The sequence below is a fragment of the Lupinus angustifolius genome, chromosome LG04, assembly GCF_001865875.1.
Source record: "Lupinus angustifolius cultivar Tanjil chromosome LG04, LupAngTanjil_v1.0, whole genome shotgun sequence".
NCBI classification, from domain to species: domain Eukaryota; kingdom Viridiplantae; phylum Streptophyta; class Magnoliopsida; order Fabales; family Fabaceae; genus Lupinus; species Lupinus angustifolius.
The window spans coordinates 20,006,087-20,025,127 of NC_032012.1; the positions used below are offsets into that span (position 1 = coordinate 20,006,087).

General features: G+C 33.1%; 2 protein-coding genes and 1 pseudogene across 2 annotated transcripts; 2 read left to right on the top strand and 1 right to left on the bottom strand.

Moving 5' to 3' along the window:
* On the bottom strand, positions 2,662 to 7,783 carry LOC109346138. Its single transcript, XM_019585535.1, has 7 exons — positions 7,390 to 7,783; positions 6,654 to 6,723; positions 6,312 to 6,367; positions 6,109 to 6,184; positions 4,282 to 4,318; positions 3,170 to 3,284; positions 2,662 to 3,078 (listed from the first exon to the last, which is right to left on the bottom strand). The coding sequence occupies exons 1-7, from the start codon at positions 7,683 to 7,685 to the stop codon at positions 2,838 to 2,840; spliced, it is 891 nt and encodes a 296-aa protein (XP_019441080.1). The 5' UTR covers positions 7,686 to 7,783; the 3' UTR covers positions 2,662 to 2,837.
* On the top strand, positions 9,132 to 11,012 carry LOC109346139. The gene is made up of 3 exons (XM_019585536.1): positions 9,132 to 9,259; positions 10,139 to 10,452; positions 10,732 to 11,012. Exons 2-3 carry the CDS (start codon positions 10,146 to 10,148, stop codon positions 10,785 to 10,787), a joined length of 363 nt encoding a protein of 120 aa, XP_019441081.1. The 5' UTR covers positions 9,132 to 9,259; positions 10,139 to 10,145; the 3' UTR covers positions 10,788 to 11,012.
* Positions 14,291 to 19,041, top strand: part of LOC109344698 — a 28,770-nt pseudogene continuing 24,019 nt past the window's right edge.

The window sequence follows — 19,041 nt, forward strand, 5'->3', positions numbered from 1 at the left end:
GAATGAGGTGGGGTATTTATAGGAGAGCCTCACCCTCATCAAATCATAAAATTTAATGCAAGGTAAGTAGATTTAGACTAGCATAGGTGATGTGTCTAATGGTGGTGGAGTGAGAGGATTTGTTGAGTGATTTTGGGGATTTTGGGGTAGTAAATCAAGGCATTAATGAGTGAAATCTATAAGATTTAGTAGGTAGATTTTGTGAAGTGACTCATGCGATGTGACGACTTTGGCGAAACGCGCGCGATTAAAACCATGCTCGAATAGCAAAAAATGATTGCCCGATTTTACTTTACGGTTGGAACTTCGAATTTCGGCATTCCGAGTGAAAATATTTTAGAAAATAGTTATGAACCAACTCAGGGTCTATCTTGACTCTAAATTTGATTACGAAGCCAACGGCGTGATCGGAATTCGATTCTGAGTTACGGAACTCAAAAACCACTTTTTGAGCCATACCGGGTGAGATTCGGTCCCGACAGCGGTCCGAAACCGACTGTCTCCAAAAATCATGAAAATTTATCACCAAGTTGGAAATAGAATTACAAGACTAAAACTCAACTAGAGTTTCGTCTAATTCTTTACCGAAAATTCCCAAAAATTCATTTTCGAAAATATAATTAATAAAAACATATATTTTTAAGGTAGTAAAATTCGCGGTGTTACAAGATCAAAAACTCTTCATTTTACCAAAAAACACAGCCGAAATTCTTTTGACATCAACATTAAGCCCATGTTTGGTTGAGCTTATATTTTGTAGCTTATGTTTATTTTTTGAAAAATAAGCTAAAAATATAAACTATGTATGTTTGACAACCAAATGAAATTATAAAGTATGTATGTTTGACAACAAAATGAAATTATAAACTCAACTTATTTTTTTGAAAAAATAAGCAAAAATCGTAAGCTCCAAAATCATGGGCTGCTTATTTTTGGCTAGCTTATTTTTTTCTCCAATTTTTCAATTTCCCATTTTACCCCAACATAACTTTGTATCTCATCATTTTTACTCTTCCATCAAATATCATAACTCTTCACAACATCATCCTTTTATTTTCTCAACATTGTAGACTCTCGCTCAAGCTAGAGATTTTCACTTGAGCGAGTTAGAGAACTGTTTTAAGTCGATGTACCTTGCTCGGGCGACAGGTGTCGCCTGGGCTAGAAACGCACAGATTTTGGCCTTCAATATTGGAAGTGTCGCTTGAGCGCCAACCTCTCGTTCAGGCAAGATGCAGACTTGAGCTTGGGCGACCAATGATGATGATGGTGATCTTGCTGAATACATGGATAATATATCTTCTGATCACATGTGTCTTGTTCGAGATTCAATTAGGGATGACATTATTAAAACTTGACATTTGTGTATTATTTATTTTGTCAATTGTGTAATTCAAGTTTAACAACTTCTATTTATTTATGTACCAGGTTTTTTAATATTGATATTGGTTTTTATATTGTATTTTATTTTAATATTTTTTTAACTTTTGTTATGCAATATTAAAAACTAAAAAAATTATAGTAAAAATATATATTGTGGTAAATATTAAAGAATGTATATTTAAATAGTGTAAAAGTCAAATAAAATAATCATAACATAAACAAATAACCTCATACCCATTTATGCAATTTGCTATGTAGAAAAATAAGCTTTCTACCTTACTCAAACAAAATAGATTAATTTATATTCAGTTTTCAGCTAAGGTACCCAAACATAAGCAAATTATAATTTCACAGTTTGTAATCTCACTGTTTATAAAGTGAAAATATAAACTTCATCTATACCAAACGTACACTAAGAAGAGATTTTGTTAGAGAGGCTCATCATTCTAGAACTTTAATTCTGGTCATCCAATGATGAATTGTTGCTTCATAACAATGTCATTATCATTATTTATAAAAAATTATACTTTCACATGTCTGAGTTATTCTAAAGTTCTGAGTTTGAGAATTAAGATTAGTTGCTCAAATCAAGATTAGTCAATTCGCTTATTAAGTTCAGATATTATATAATATTAATATATGCCAGAAAATGTTATTGTACTCAGCAGTGTTTAAGAGCAAAAGTAACTTTATTTCAATAAAAGTTTAATGCTTCTAACGAAGATAAATTACAGTAATTTTATTAATTAATAAATTGTTATTATTATATATATAATTGATCAACCCTATCTAATTTTGATAAAACCTACTTTAGGTTTTTAAAATAGTACACTGAATATATGAAACACTAATATCTGAATTTAGATTTAAATGTATAAGTAATGAATATTTCTATAAATATAAATTCAGAGACAAAACAAATGATTACAGGTTTGAGAGACTTAAATTCCTCCCACTCTTATGTTCAAAGTTTTCCAATCTGACTTTATTCAAAAGTACATTAAAGGATTTCACAGAAGAGATAATACGTTTTTTTTGTTTAAATTACAATAAGTGAAACAAATGTTTTATTTGATATTTTGTATTAGTTATATAATTGCATCAAAATAATCACCTTTAAAATAATTTACTCAGTTTAATTATTATATTTATCAATTTTACATTCAATTTAGTTAGTACCCTTATAAATTTCTATCCAAATACCATTGAGCTTTGATGTGTGTAGAGCCTTGCTTAGAGATCAGAGTATTGCACAATAATCAAGGTAGAAAAGCAATTAAAAAGTGTGATTTTTTCTATAATAATCTACTTAGTAAAACAGAAGTCTTTACTTTGAATTCCTGCTTCAAAATCATTGTAGGTACAACACTAAAACAATCAAGTATAGAGAAGAAACCAAAAAGAAAAGGCACAATAAAAATGAAACAAATGGTACTTTTTTCCTTAAGAATGCATCAAAGTTCATCATGCATTCTTGGAACTGGAGGAGCCTCCCTATTATGACCATGATCAACTCTGATTTCATGCAGATTTATATCACCAGCACCAGCTTGAGGTCTTAACCCTGCCTGCCCCACAACACCAGCCTTTATAGCTGCAGTAACCTTCTTCTGTAAGGTAAGTATCCCGATCCGCTTCGAAACAACGTAAAGAACAGCCAGGGAAAACAAGAAGAAGCCAACTCCAAGTATCAACCTGTTCAGATGTAAGTTGCAATTATTCATTCATTAGGAAGATTAAATAAATTTGGTGGAGAAAAATATTCAGTTGCTTTTACTTCTAATACCTGTCCAAGACATCTTGACGCTGCATCGTCGAGAGCAGGTTCCGCGTGCGCGTGAACAATGAGCGCTGACCTTTATATTCACTCTCAGCCTTTTTTAATACTCCAGTTGATTCCTCTGTATATCCAAGCAGTTTTTTAAAACAAATGTACAGAACAAAGTACTTTTAAAACTCCTCAGTCATTATCCTCATTTCTTAATATCAGTATTTCAGTTAGTCAAAAACTAGTTTTTAGCATGCATATTAGCATGAATCGCTGGGCGAAGAAGAAGGTTCACAATTCATATAATATTGATAACAAGTCAAGTGATATGAACAGTAGAAGAATCAGTGGAACTTCAATTTCAGAAGATTGCACGAGAAAGATACGGTTACCGTTTTGCACACAAGGAACTGAGAAAAACTTAAAAGTGTATAATGATGGAGTTATTTGGCGGATTCAAAAGCAAATGACATGGTTTCCTTGCTTATTTTGAGGTCAAAATTGATTCTAAAGTTGATTGCAAATTCCAAACTAGATTATGTGTTTGCTTAAAACAAGGAAATCCAAGTGCACCAGTTGAAATAAGAAAACCACCACCCATATGAAACTCTTATAATACTTCTGCTATTGATAGAAGGAGAACAACAAAACCCACATAAAGGATAAGTTCCAGAAATTTTTACTAAGCTATCAGAAAATACATAACTTGAGGGCCTTGTGTGGAGACAGAAAACAAGAACTTCTATTTGAAGGAAAGGGGGACTTAAAAGAGCTGTGTCTTGGAGTATGCAGAAGTTGTAAATGTGATAATCTCAAGATCTTACAACTGACTTAAAACTCATTCCCTCCACTCACAAATCAATTTGCTAATATTCACTCAGATCTAAGTCATCTAACTGAATTATGCAGCCAACATATAATCATTTAGCACATATTTCCTTGTCGTTGTATATTTTTTATAAGCTATATTAAGTAAACAACAACAACAACAACCAAGCCTTAATCCACTAGATGGGGTGGGCTATACATTAAGTTAACTATAGTAAAAAAAAGTATCAAACCCAAAAGGTAGCACAATCATAAAGATACAAATAGATATGAGCCGGGGAGAGGGAAGAAAAGGCACCTACCGAGAGTCATAACTGTGTTTGTACTCCGTTCAACCTCCTACATGAAGATACAGATAAGATCAATATGCTTATCTTTATATGTCCTAAAAGGGATGCATTTACAAAACAATCGGGGTGGAATAAATAAAATGTTACGAGTACTGAGTGTGAATAATAGTTTTGGACTTTTAGTCTTGAAAACGAAGAATCTAGATAGGATGATCAAAATTACAACTTCTTAATGTGGAACTCAATAGTTAAGGTAAAGGAAGCACTAAAAAGGACAACAATGGAAAGGGAGTTGGGCTATATAATATACCTATCGAAGTATGTAAGTGTTGGGATATAACCTAGATTACTTAGTTGTTCAACCAGATAAATGAGCTTAAAAAATTTTCTGGATGTGTGGAAGGGTACCACTTCGGCACCTATTTACAATAATAAAGGATGGCATATAGCTTAGATTACTTCGTTGTTCAACCAGATAATGAACTCCAAAACATTTGTGGATGTGTGGAAGGGTACCACTTTGATACCTATTTACAATAATAAAGGAGATGTACAAAATTGTGCAAACCATAAAGGGATCACACTCATGCGTCACATTATAAAACTGGGAAAGAGTAAGCCAGAGTAGATTAAAACTAGAAAGTCCTGCATAACAGAATCAATTTGGTTTTGTGTCGTGGAGGCGATATACCTATTGGGAAGTTTGGTCAAGAGTAACAAAAGGAAACAAAAACACCTGAATGTGGTCTTCCTTTTTCTATAAAAAAACTTATAATATGTCCATAAGAAGTCCGGTGGAAGCCTCTAGAGTAAAACCAGAGTTTGAACCATATATATTTGAACTATAAAGAATATCTATGATAGGGGAAGGTACCAACTGGTGAGCTAACTCATGGAGGTGCAAAAGAATCTTCTATATCAACAGGTTTACGCCAATGGTCAGCTTTATTTTATAGCAGTGCCAATGGCCACTTTTGATCTTATGCCCTTTTACTTTCTTTTAAATGTACGTATTGAGCACATCCAACTAGGGCCTCATTCTTCTAAAAGAGCAGGTTAGTGCATGAGGCTCCGACTTGATAGGGTCTAGAGAGGGAAAATGTATGCAATCTTACCCCCATAAGTGGAGAATCTATTTCCAGTATTCGAATTCATGACCTCCAGGTCACAAGGCATCAACTTTACTGTTGCGCCGAGGTTTACACTCTATAAAAAATAAACATAACCTAATTCTACAGTCCATGCTCTCTGAGAAAGAAGTAGTCATAGTTGATGAGTTGAAACATGAGAGGAGTAAATTCTAAACTTTAGTTGTGTTGAGAAACTTTGAAATCAAGGGGTTTTCAGTTAATAGAAGAATGACAGTATAATAAATGTGAGTTCAATAAGATATGTGTAATCAATGTTGGGGTGAAAATGTGAAATCACACCGTACCACAAAGTTGCAAGGTTTAGGCTCATTTTATTTATCTCAAAAATGATGGGATGATTGTTAGGGATATCACACATGAAATGGAGAAATGCTTTACTGCTTTAGGCATAATTATTATTGCAAAGTGACTATTGAACTCAAAGGAAACTTTACCAAACAGCTATAAGCCTATAAGACTATTCTTCTCTATGGTATTAAATGCTGAGCAATTAAGTATTAACCAGATTGAAAAATTAAGTGTAGCAAACACACGCATGGTAAGGTGAAAAAAGACCTAGCTATTGAGGTTTCCCTGAAAGCTTGGCTTTGAATAGAACCCAATGGCTTGAAAGATCCATATTACTGACACCAACTAGTTGAACAGTATATTGTAGTTGTTTCATAAAAGGAAGGAACTAGTAACAAACCTGAACCATTATTTGTCGAGTACGACGTAGGCTTTCAGTGATGCTTTCTGCAGCAGATGTCATTCCAGCTTTTGTCCTACAAGGCAATTGCAAATTAAATAAACCAAAATACTTCAACTGGCCGAATTAATGAACTTTCCAATGAAATGACCGAAGAAAAATTAAAACAAGCAAATCATAATTGTATCTTTGCAAGAACATACTGTAAGTTGCGTCTGCGAATTGTTGACTCTTCTCCACCACCTAGAAGAAGTTCTCTCTGCATCATATAAAACAAAATTTCACAATGCAGTCCAAAGTACAAATATAGAGAACTACAAATAACTCAGCTAAACGGTTATATAATATTATCATCTTGCTTCCTCAATCAAATGTGTCTTCAATGTCACTATTAGCAGCAAACAGGGTAGTGGTTGATATAATATGATCTTAATAATTCTTCATTAGGACACAAAGCATACAAAATTCTGGGCATTTCATTACAGACATTGAATAATAAAGTATTTAGGCAAAATAATAGCATAATGCTAAGTCAATAACATGACCTCCTCTTTAGCAGCTTTCCTCATATTCGCCTTTGCTTGCAAATTGGCATTCCTCAGACTTGATCTCAAACTGTTAAGACAGAAGTTCAAACACAAACTGTCAACAAAAATAATAAACATACATACAACTCAATGTCAATAATTAAGTAAACAATAACTTAATATATGGATCACTTAAAAACACAAATCTTAAATTAAAAGATACAGATAATGTTTTCAAAGTTCATATGAGTGAGGACGAGCCTAAGTGGAACGACAATGTTGTTGCCTTGTGACTTGAAGGTCAAAGGCTTAAATCCTCGAAACAACATGTCCACTTACAAGGACAAAATTGTGTACTCCAAACATCCCACGATATGAGAGCCTAGTACATTGGGGGCCCATTTTTTCAAAATTAACACGAGTGACACTAACATAATAATATATATTTTTCTAATTAATGGTATATAATTCAAAAGTCGATGTTAAAAGTTGTAAAATACAAGAGTGTCTGATACAGAAAAGTGTTAGATAAGAACACATTGACTATTCTGAATTATGCATGCTTCACAGATCTCTAGTAATTAACCACATGAAATAAATAGCAACTAGAAACCCCAGAAAATTCCGTCTAATGTTATATAAAATCATAAAAGGCACTAGGTAAAATCAATAAAAAATACAAAATACAAATCATGGGTAACACTAATAACATGAGAAAGATGAAGAAAAGAAGAGAGAGAGAGAAAGACGCTACCTTTGAGTTTGGGTTTTCCATGATTGAAGCAATGATTGTGCAGATTGAACATCATGATGAGTGGGTAACTGAGGAGCAAGAAGATCAAGCCTAAAACACAAAGAAGAAAGGGATTGAAGAGAATCTTGAGCAATTCCATTCAATCTAGGAAGTGAATTATAATTATTGTTGTTATTAGTTTCAATTGAAGATTTCTTTCCATGTTCTTCAATTGCTTTTATGTGTTCCTGGGTTTTCACATTTGTCTCATCCCATTCTCTCTTAACCTTCTCCAATTCTTCCACAACCTTCTCCATCAAACCCTTCGATTTCGAATTCAATATACCCTCTCGTTGAGTTCGTGAGTGCCTATTTGATTAACGAAACGTAGTTTATGTCCCAATTTTCTTTTCTCACCTCAAAAGATAGATTTTGGAGAGACTTATTTTACACAATTTCTATAACGTTCTTTCCGTGAAGATATTGTAATGTTTATTTAAATATTTATACATATTTCCTATATCATTTACCAATCACTTATACTTATACATATATTTTTTCTCATCTTTTAATTGTGAAAACATTTCTTAATTTCTCTTTAGAGAAAACATTTCCTATTGTCCATTTAATTCTTCTGGATATACAATAATATATAACACTTATACTACAATACATAGATTTTCTTCTTCTTTAATTATGAAAACATTTTTATTTTTTATTTTTTATCTTCATTTTCGGTATTTTAGAAGTGAAAATTTATAAAACATATTGGTTTTATTTAATATTTTTTTTCAATGAAGGAAAGCAAACACCACAGACACATAAATAAATAAATATATATAAATTAGTTTTATATGTTTGTATTTAATATAACATGACTAATTTTTTAAAATGAATTAATTATTTGAGTTGTCCAATTGAACCAACTCGAACTAAATTAAATAATTCATGAACTTTAATCGAGCTAAAAAATAATTTGAGTCCAGTTTTAAACTAAGCAAATTTTTATCAATTGAACTCTAGTTCAACTCAAATTGACTTAATTTTAGCCCTACCTTTTTTCTAACAACGATATCCCTCTTCATTATAATGGTGGCGCGCAAGTATCACTCTTGCCACTCTCAACCACCCGACACTCATCATTTCTCTTTCATACTTTCTCAATCTCGCCATGTTGTTGTCATATTTGTTGTCCTCTCTGACTGTTATATTGTTACTTCCATCTCACAGTCTCCTTCCTCCCTCAAGCCTAACATAATTGTCAATCTACTTTTGATTTATAGTAGTAGTTATTAAAAAACAATGGATCAATGAACTGAACCATTCACATTTAATTTAACTTGGTTTGAGTTTTATAACTAAAAACTATTATCTTGTGTTCTATCCTTGAACTATATAAAAATCAAATAGAATACAATATTTTAAAGCTCAATTACAAATATTTTTAAAGTCGTTAGATATTCATAAGACAATTTTAAAATTCAAAAGTTCAATAACAAATATTTTTAAATTTTAAATATCCAAATAAATTTTTTTTTTAAATTTTGCGCGCTTGTGTAAGAACTATCAAATGGTTAAAGATGTATAGATAATTATATTTTTCAAGGGACATAATCAACTTAATCTAAGAATAAGTTAAAAAAATTATTTCATGTAGTTATCAATTATACAAAAATATAATGATTTAAATTAATAAGTAGATTTAAACAATTAAATTTTCATAGAATAAATCAATAAATTGTTTAAAAATAAAAAGTAAAAGAAAAATAGTAAAGGATTCAAACGATGTCGTATCAGGTAGCAATAGAGCCATTGTGTTGTGCGGTTGTGCCTCTCACTCTATCGAGTTTATTAATCGTCACAGCATAAGTTTCCGCCGCCGCCATTTCCGGTAAGCTACTGTTCTCATGGCTTCAAAATAAAACAAGCTCTTTAACATCTTCAACACTTTAGCTTAATATTATATCTTTTAGATTTTTGAATCGGTGTTCTCTTTCTCCGATTTGAGTTTAAAGAATTATTATATATATTTTAAATAAATAAAACCATTTTGGAGATGTTTAAGCCTGATTTTGGTGATAAATACGATACATGATAGTTGATACATCATATATGTGCATGTATTGGGATCCCATTCCTTCCTATTTGATTATAGAGTTAACCTTACTTGTATCACTTTAATTGATAACAAATAAATTCAGATTTTTATGGAAATTTGAAATGGAGCATCTTAGTTGATGCACTTTCCTGAGAGGATTGGCATGAGGTGCTCACCTGATAGGGTATGGGGACTGTAGATGTACAAAGCTTTGTCGGGGGATTCGAAATTTCTAACCAATGAGAGACTTAGTTCTAGACATTTTGGCCGTAAAGTTTTCATATTGAAAAAGGCTCATGTAAATTGAGCAAATAAGTGTACATCAATCCTTAGATCGATTAGTTAGTTGAGGTCTCGGTGCATTTTATCGATTCAATGGTGGATACATGCATATTTGCTCTCTTTAAAGATGAACTCACTTTAGAGGAGTCAGCCTATATTTTTGGTCTGTTCTGGTTGGCGAATCTTCCTGGGGCGTGAAGGAGTCAGTAGCCGCTCCAATTTTTTTGAAGATTTCGTTGAAATATTTATGAAAGTTGCTCGTATACGTTATTAGAAACACCATATGCCCATACTATTGTTTTTGTTGAATATCTACCATTACATCTGTTTAGTTTTTCTTATTTAAATGACCATTTGGTTTTCTTAGTGGTGGTTTTGATTTGATTTCAGGAAAGAAATGGAGATTGTTAACAAGATAGTTGACACGGCTAGGAGAGCTTCAAACAACAACACAGTGGTTAATGTTTGTCTTGCTGCTTCATTTGGATTACTGTGCATGAGATCTTGGAGTAACGAAAAGACCCTTCAAGCTCTAGAGGCTGAGAAGGAATCTCTTGTCAAATCCAACAAGACCATTAGAAAGACCTTGTGGGATTGGAAACAGCAACTTTTTGCTGATGCCGAAATGCATTCTGCAGTGGTCCCTCTAGCAAGGCTCAAAGCCATCTACGGCGAAGCGCCACCTCCTCAACGTCCTACACATGGTAATTCATTTCTATCCCTTCCCTACTGTAGACTCGAGCAATATTTGAATGAGAGAATAAAAACATGAATGTGGTGTTGATAAGGTAGAAAATATGCCTAAAATATTATAACATAGCTATCTTGTAAAGCTGTAGTAAAAACTTGATGTTGGTTATCCAAGTTAGAAATTTATTACATGTATTGGATGATAGGAGAATCCTCCTTTTCTATGCACAGTGCCTTTTGGGCCATATCATAATTTTTGACCCTCAAGTACACTACTTTTGTGATTTTTCCAGGACATACTGTGAAGGAGGCTGCAGTTTCATCTGGTCCGACCAAAATTATCGTCTGAGCTATGCAAAGTTGTCAGGATTATAGACATTTTTGGCATTTGAAGGCTACTAATAAAACAGAAACGTATAGTTCTGTTAAACTGTTATATTTTGTTTGGCATATGAATGTTGAACTTGGAGGAAGATAGTTTTGATATTTTATAACAATTTTGCTGAGAAACTTGTCTTGTTGACTTGCATAGCGCATAGTTAGAATGTAATATGTTAATACTGATATTACAGTATAATCAAGTGAAGAAGGGTTAGAAAACAAAACTAAAGGGTAATGAATTATAATGCACAAGCTGTGTAATGCAACAGTAGCTCATTCTAGTGGTAAATGAGACAATTATATAGGTTTGGTCCTTATCACCAATCTGATATAAGATTGCAGAATCTCAAAGAAAAACTGACCACTACTGCATAGAGCTGTTGAGAAAGTGTGTTGCAGAGGATGGATCAAGATTTTACTTCTCATGCACTCTAAACGTATTCTACACTTGTGCATATTCTAGTTAACAATCTCACATTGAAAACCTGTGATGATGTTTGAATAGCTTTTCAAAACCTCTGCACCAAGGAACTGAAGTAATATTTGAACACTTAAATATATTTTTTGTGTAAAACTTTATATACAACACATGACAATATTTAACATTAAGCGTACATATTTTTTTGTTCCTCAATTTTTGTTGTGTGAAGTTTGTTTTCTACCTTTTTTTTCAGACATCTTTTGTCCTTAAGTTTTTTCAGTTATGCTGTGTTAGTCTCTTCATCACGTTTTCATTTGCATTCAAAAAATAACCGAAAAAGGTTAGGTGACTATTGACTATTAGGTCTGGTTCTTTTAATGTTCAAGCTGCACATTAGTGTCTAACATGCACAACTAAATCAATGGTCATGGTTATTGATGTGCACTTCAGACTTGTAAGCGAAAACTTGATAGAGAGACTAACACCCATAATCGAAAAGTTATTCAGACTTAAACAACCTGAAAAAATAGGGAAATGAATTTTAGTTGATGATAAAATACAACCTTAATTTTAGTTGAGGATAAAAATCGGGAAATGTTTTAGAAACTGAAAAGATTAAATTATATCTTCTTTTTCAACTATATATTTATTTAACAATTAGACGTTGATCTAATGGTGTAAGACTTCACTAAATCTTTAAGATCGAGTGTTCAATTTCTAGGAGTAATATTTGTTGGGAAATACAGTCACAAATCCCGAAAGTTATTAGTTTCTTACCAAAAAAGATGTGGATACTCTCTTAGTAAAACAAAAAAAACTACATATTTATTTATTATATTCTCCTTTTCATCACATATTTTTAAATGAAGATGTTTTAATCAAAATAAACTCAATTTTCACAACATTTAATAATTTCTTAATATGCATAACCTTAAACATTATAAAAGAGGTACAAGTTCATAAAAACATTATTCATGTTTGACCTTAGTATTGAAACTTGGAAGGCATATAGATTGTGACCATAGGCTGCTTCATTAAAGGGAAAGTGAAGAGAAATATCCATGACAACACACCTATTTTTGTTTCCATTTTGTTCTTTACTCCTCTCTTCTCTAACAAACAAATCAAATAGAACATATAAAAGACACTACTTATTAATCTCCTATAATTACTTGATCATCCAATTTGCACTACCTACTAACCTACCTAACATTCTTCAATCATGGCTTTCACCTATTCACCTTTCATCAATTGCAAGGTCTTCACACTTCTCACTATTTAATATTCTTCCTTGTATTACCTTAGCTATAACAATCACTATGTCATATCATTAGCATTTTCTTGAACCTATGTTAATTGAGACTATGTTAGAATTTGTTGAAATAATGATGTTTTAAAGTGAAATAAAAAACTCATAATTCCCATTTTGTTTGGAGGAGAGAAGTTGAAAGGCTTTATAAGCCTTAAGCTGCGACCCAACATTTTTTAATAAAATATTTATTTATTAATTTATTTCATTTTTTTGGGCTTTTTAGGCTTGAACCATATGTTAACCAAGTCAACACACATGCAACAAGGAAAGAGCCATTGGAGGATATCTCGACCATTATGATAGAGCCGTTAGTGAAAGAGCCGTTGGAGGCCTCAGACTATAAATAAAGGTCTTATTCCCTCATTATAATTTGCACCAAGTTGAAGGCGTTTACCTCTCAACTTCTCTTTTTCCCCCCTTATATTCCGCCGACGCATTTCCGGCAACCTTCTCCCTCTTTCTTTCCGTGGCACTTGAGAATTGTCACAGTCATCCAAAGTGAGAATTTCGAGAACTGATAGTCAACATTGTAGAAAAAGAATTGGCACGGATAGTCATACTATGAGAATTCGAGAATTGACATTGGTAGCCATATTGTGAGTGTATTCGAGAGCGATTCTTACAGTGCAGTAAGAAATCGTATAACAGAGAACTGAGTTGTTTTATACTGGGGACATCATGATTGATAGCCTGCTTGCACAATTTTAGCAATATCACGAAACGTCTTAAAGAGAGCGATCTGGTTGTTACTCAGCCAATAACGATTATTTCGTATCATTTAGAATTGTTGTGAGCTACAGTAACAACATTTTAAAGACGTTTCTACTTCAATGACATTCGTAGATAATATTACTGGACCGAACAACTATGACCTGAACAAGCCATTTCGGTTTGATGGGACAAATTTCGAACTTTGACAACATAAGATGGAATTTTTCCTCACTATGAGAAAAGTTGCCCATGTTCTGAAAATCGATATCCCAATGGTGTCAGATGAGGCTAAAAAAGAGGAAATAGATAAACTGGCTATTGAAATAGCTCTCTGGAATGAAAATGATTACTTATGTAAGAACTTCATTCTGAATGGGTTGTCCGATGATCTCTATGATTACTATAACTCATACAAGTATGCCAAATTAATTTGGTATGTACTTGAAAAGAAATATGATACCAAGGAAGCTGACACTAAAAAGTATGGTGTTAACTACTACCTCAAGTATTAGATGACTGATGATAAATTAGTAGTCTCAGTCCCACGAGATACAGAAAATTGCTCATGAGATTATTTCTGAGCGTATGTCCCTAGATGAGTAATTCCAAGTGGCTATCATAATTGACAAATTGCCTCATACGTGGAAGGACCTCAATAACCTTCTAAGGCATAAGACCAAAGAAATCTCTTTGGAATCTCTGATCATTCATCTTCGTATTAAAGAAGAGGATCGTAAGAAAAATCAAAGAGAAGAGGTGCTGATTGTCTCCAACAATAACACTAAGAAGAAATTCTCATGCGGTTCTAAAGCTTTCTAGCACTAATTTCAAGAATCAGAACCGCAATGGGAATAAGGCTAAGAACATCAGTCGCAACAAGAATTGGAATCCTCAAAATGTCCAATATGCTAAGCCACCTACTAAGAATGACTCTAGAAACTTGTTCACATGCTTCAAGTGTGGGAAACCAGGTCATATGAGACACAAGTGGAGAAATAAACCAATAGACCGTCCTCCACAAGCCAACATGGTTGATGAGCCATTTGTGGCTATATTATCTGAGGTCACTATGGTTGGAGGAACTAATGAGTGGTGGGTAGATACTAGCGCATCTCGCCATGTCTACTATAACCATGCTATGTTCAAAACATACATAGATGTTGATGGCAAGAATGTGTTGTTGGGTGACTCCTACACCACTGTTGTTGCTGGAAATGGTGATCTGGAGTTGAAGTTTACATTTGGGAAGATTCTGATTTTCAAAGATGTAATGCACACTCCAGAGATGAGGAAGAATCTAGTTTCTAGTTTTCTTCTTAATAAGGCTAGTTTTACCCAGACCATAGAAATAGACTTGTATACTCTTATTAGGAATGAGGTATTTGTTGGGAAATGGTATGCCACTGATGACATGTTTAAATTAAATGTTGATGTTTCTATTAATAAAATTTCAGATTCTCTTTACATGTTGTGTGATTTTAACATTTGGCATTCTAGACTTTGTCATATTAATAAACGTGCAATTTCAAATTTGAGTAGCTTATGTTTAATTCCAAAGTTATCTAAAAATTGATTTTGAAGTTTGTGAATCATGCAGTCAAGTGAAAAATCAAAAACCCTAAAAAATCAGTAATGCGAGAATCCGAGCCTTTAGATTTAATACACTCAGATATATGTGAATTAGATGGAACGTTAACTATAAATGGTAAATGTTATTTTTATCACTTTTATTGATGATTGTTATGATTTTACTTATGTATATCTTATGAAAAATAAAAGTGAAGCACTTGACATGTTTAAGTTATATGTAACTGAAATTGAAAATCAACTCAATAATAAAATAAAGAAACTCAGAAGCGATAGAGGCATTGAATATGACTCTAACGTATTTAAATATTTTTATAAATTAAATGACATTATTCATGAAACAACTGCACCATATTCACCTGAAATGAATGGTAAAGCTGTAAGAAAGAATAGAACTTTAACTAAATTAGTTGTAACTATTATGTTAAGTTCTGGTGTAGCACCCTCTTGGTGGGGTGAAATTTTATTAACTGTATGTTATGTGCTAAATAGAGGCTCCAAAGCTAAAAGAAAAATTCCCCATATGAAATTATTAAGAATAGATAACCAAACTTGTCTTATTTGAGAACTTGGGGTTGTCTGGCCTATGTTCGGATACCAGACCCCAAGAGAGTTAAATTCGCAAGTAGAGCCTATGAATGTGTATTTATTGGGTATATTGTAAACAACAAGACATACATGTTTTATGACCTTAACACAAAAGTGATCATTGATTATAATAATGCATACTTCAATGATATGAAATTCACTTTTAAATTGAGGAATAGAGGGGGCACAACAAGTAGTAACATACCTGTGATTAGAAATAATAATAATAACTATGTGTTAGAAATAGAACCTAGAAGAAGTAAGAAAACAATGACTACTAGAGAGTATGAACCTGATTATATGGTCTATACATTGGAAGATGATCTATCAACTCTCCAAGAAGCTTTGAATTCTTTGGATGTTAATTTGTGGCAAGTGGTCATAAATGATGAAATTGATTCTCTAGAGTCTAACAAGACCTGACATTTAGCTGGCTTGCTTCCTGGTTGCAAACTTATTGGTTGTAAGTGAATATTGAAAAAGAAACTGAAACCTGATGGCACTGTGGATAAATACAAGGCTCATCTTGTAGTTAAGGATTTCAGGCAAATGGATAATGTAGATTTCTTCGACACCTTTTCACCTGTTACTATAATAACATCCATTAGAGTACTAATTCCGCTCGTTGCGATATATAATTTATTAGTACATCAAATTGATGTTAAGACTGTTTTCTTAAATGGTGATTTGGAAGAAGAAATCTACATGGAACAACCTGAAGGTTTTTTAATATGTTGGTATTTTTGGTACGGCAAGTGAACCATATCGTTCAAGTAACAAATTCGATAAATATTGGGATATCGTCATCAGAGAGGAGATTGAATTTATACTAATTCTTGAAGAAGTATATTGAGTATATATTTACAAAATTTAAGATTTTGATATTCGTTTGGTTTTTTAATAAAGTTGTAAAAATGTAGAATTTAAACTATGAAATTAAATGAGTTGGGATTGGAGTTCATCATTCTTTCCCTTTGCAATCCTTAGTTTCAATTTCACATAACTTGTGAAATCTCAGATTTTGATGTACATTTTCTTCGAATCATTTTGATCAATTCCTTGAGTACAAAATCCTTAGATAATTATTCAAATATCAATTCTTTGGATATTTAACCAATTATCTAGCCTTAAGTTTAATGTAAAAGCAATTCATTCATCATTGTCCATTCCTAGAGCAATGATGTATTAAGGAAGACAAACTAGATTCGATACCAAGTTCAACTTCAGGATCTAACATCAAGAATCCAGTTGCAAAGTAAATTCAAGCATTAAACACGAGATAAACTTCCCAAAATCAGAATACATTAAAGAATTAAATCCAGGAGTAAAAAAGTTAGAAAATTACATTTTCAATCCCAACACCGCAGAACTAGCCACTCATATTTGCCATTACAACACTCTTATCATGAGAAATTACAAGAAATTATAGATCTAAAGTCGTTCCCACGACTTCTCTCCTCCTCTCCAGTGTTTATCTCTCTAAATTCGTGTGGAAAATGCTTGGATAACTTCTTTTGATTTTTGTAACCGCCTATATATGTTCCAGACTTCTGGTCTCTCGATCAAGTTAGATATTCTCGCTTGAGCGAGAGAAATGACCAATTTCAACATGAACATCTCGCTTGGGCGATGACTTTTTTCTTCAATTATTGCTTGAGCGATAGTCCCTCGCTTGGGCGAGGGACAGGCAGAGATTTGGACATTTTTTCTCCATTTGTCGCTTGAGAGATAGTCCCCTCGCTTGGGTGAGGGATATTCTTCCTGCTTTGGCGAGGCTGTGGCTCAGGCGAGAGTTTGATAAGTGCCAAACATACCTAAAAATCATACACTTTTATGACACTTATCTTAAGCATAATTGAGAAAAACCAACTTAAAACAATACTTTTTGTATAAAATATCACAATTTGGTATATTTGTGTTTGTATTGCCTTTTTATGTATTTTGTAGGAAATAAAATGAAGAAAAGAAGAGAAAGATTCATGGTCAAAAAGCAACAAAAGTCAAGAAAATCAATGTGCTCAACCAGGCAGCTGAGCGTGGAACAAGCCCTGCTGAGCTGACCTGGCTACGTGCCTGACCTGGACCAAACTGCTCAACCAGGCAGCTGAGCGGACCTGCTTAGCCGCTCAGCCTAGCACTAGACTAGGCCTGGCACAGTCAGAAATATGTTTGACATGGTCCGATACGAGCATGGCACAAGACCAAACTGCTGAACAAGCTGCTCAGTGGTCCAACCAAGCTGCTCCGCAGAGAACTATACTCCTGGCCAGATCAGCAAACACCAAGCCACGTCCTAGTCAACACGGTCAGAAGTTGCTGAACAAGCAGCTCAACGGTGAAGCAGGTGCGCTGGGCAGTGCTTACGAGACTTGACTTAACCCTCAAGCAAACCATGAAGTCATCCATGACCTCACCTCAAGTAGCCCACCATAGGCTTTTCAGAAGTAGCTCACAATAGCTGGTCTCATAGCCCACAACTAGCTTTGGTGAGTCATACACAAAGGTGACTAAGCTACTTGGTCAAGGGACCAAACCCATGTCGAAGGGTTTGGTCAGCTGCTTAGCGGTCCAACTAAGCAGCTCAGCAATCTGGCATGGGGACTATAAATGGAGGCCAATTCATTCGAGCAAAACAGATTTGAATACACCATTTCTTCATAAATTCCTCTCAAAAACACTTGAAGGCCAGAATTCTCTCATATAGAAATTTTTTCTTCATTTCTTAATTTAGAGTTTTCATTTTCAAGTAAGTCTTTGTAATTTTTAGTTAGAATTCAAGAGGAGAAAAAGATAAGGCAAATGATATACAAAAATCAATTTTGTACTCTCATTTGGAATTCAAAAGCATCCAATCCTTGGATGGATAGCTCATGCTCCTAAACATTTTCTTTTGAACAAGGTTATGTAATTTCTACTTCTTCTTAATTTACAAAAGTTTGGATTTTAATCATTCAAGTTGGTGCTTTGGTTAATATTATTTGTTTGAGAAGTACTTAATGCTCTTTTTAGATTGATCACCTAAAAAATGATTTCAAGTCAATAAAATTACTTGTTTCAAACACTTAACAAATAAACTTTAGAGTAGTTATACTATTTAGTTTATTTGTCAAGTTAAACATGCTTTTCTTAAGATCTTACATTCATCACTCATTCAATATTAGAGTCACCAATGGTTAGGTTGTGACAACCTAATCTCTTTTACGGTCGTAGTATTGTTTAAGTGATGAATATAAGTGTTTATGATTCTACCATTTTAGGATATACACTAAAAGGAGGATTTCAGACCTTGGTGTTTGGGGTTAACCAAAGTAAAACATAAGAACATGTCTAATTAGTTCAAACTCACAAGAAGTTGAGAACTATATTTTCCTTATTCAAAAAGATTGTCTCCTCAAGAATTTGTGAATACTTAAATTATTTTTCTTGTTGATTTATTTATGTGCAAATAAAACCGAAAAATCACCAAAATATGTTTAAACCATTATTTGTGCTTTGACATGTTTATATGATTTATTTTATTAGGCAATTCCTTGTGGTTCGACATAACCCTATACTATACTACAATTGAATCTTGAAAGAGATGTAAATTGTAAAATAGTAAAG

Bases quoted from the DNA above. Each gene is read 5' to 3' on its own strand.
- LOC109346138 (XM_019585535.1), bottom strand. From the start codon at position 7,685: ATGGAGAAGGTTGTGGAAGAATTGGAGAAGGTTAAGAGAGAATGGGAT. The intron at 6,368-6,653 runs GTCATGTTATTG...TATATGATGCAG, and splicing joins GGAAAGCTGCTAAAGAGGAG to AGAGAACTTCTTCTAGGTGG. The intron at 3,285-4,281 runs GTAGGTGCCTTT...TTGGATATACAG, and splicing joins AAACACAGTTATGACTCTCG to AGGAATCAACTGGAGTATTA.
- LOC109346139 (XM_019585536.1), top strand. From the start codon at position 10,146: ATGGAGATTGTTAACAAGATAGTTGACACGGCTAGGAGAGCTTCAAAC. The intron at 10,453-10,731 runs GTAATTCATTTC...TGATTTTTCCAG, and splicing joins TCCTCAACGTCCTACACATG to GACATACTGTGAAGGAGGCT.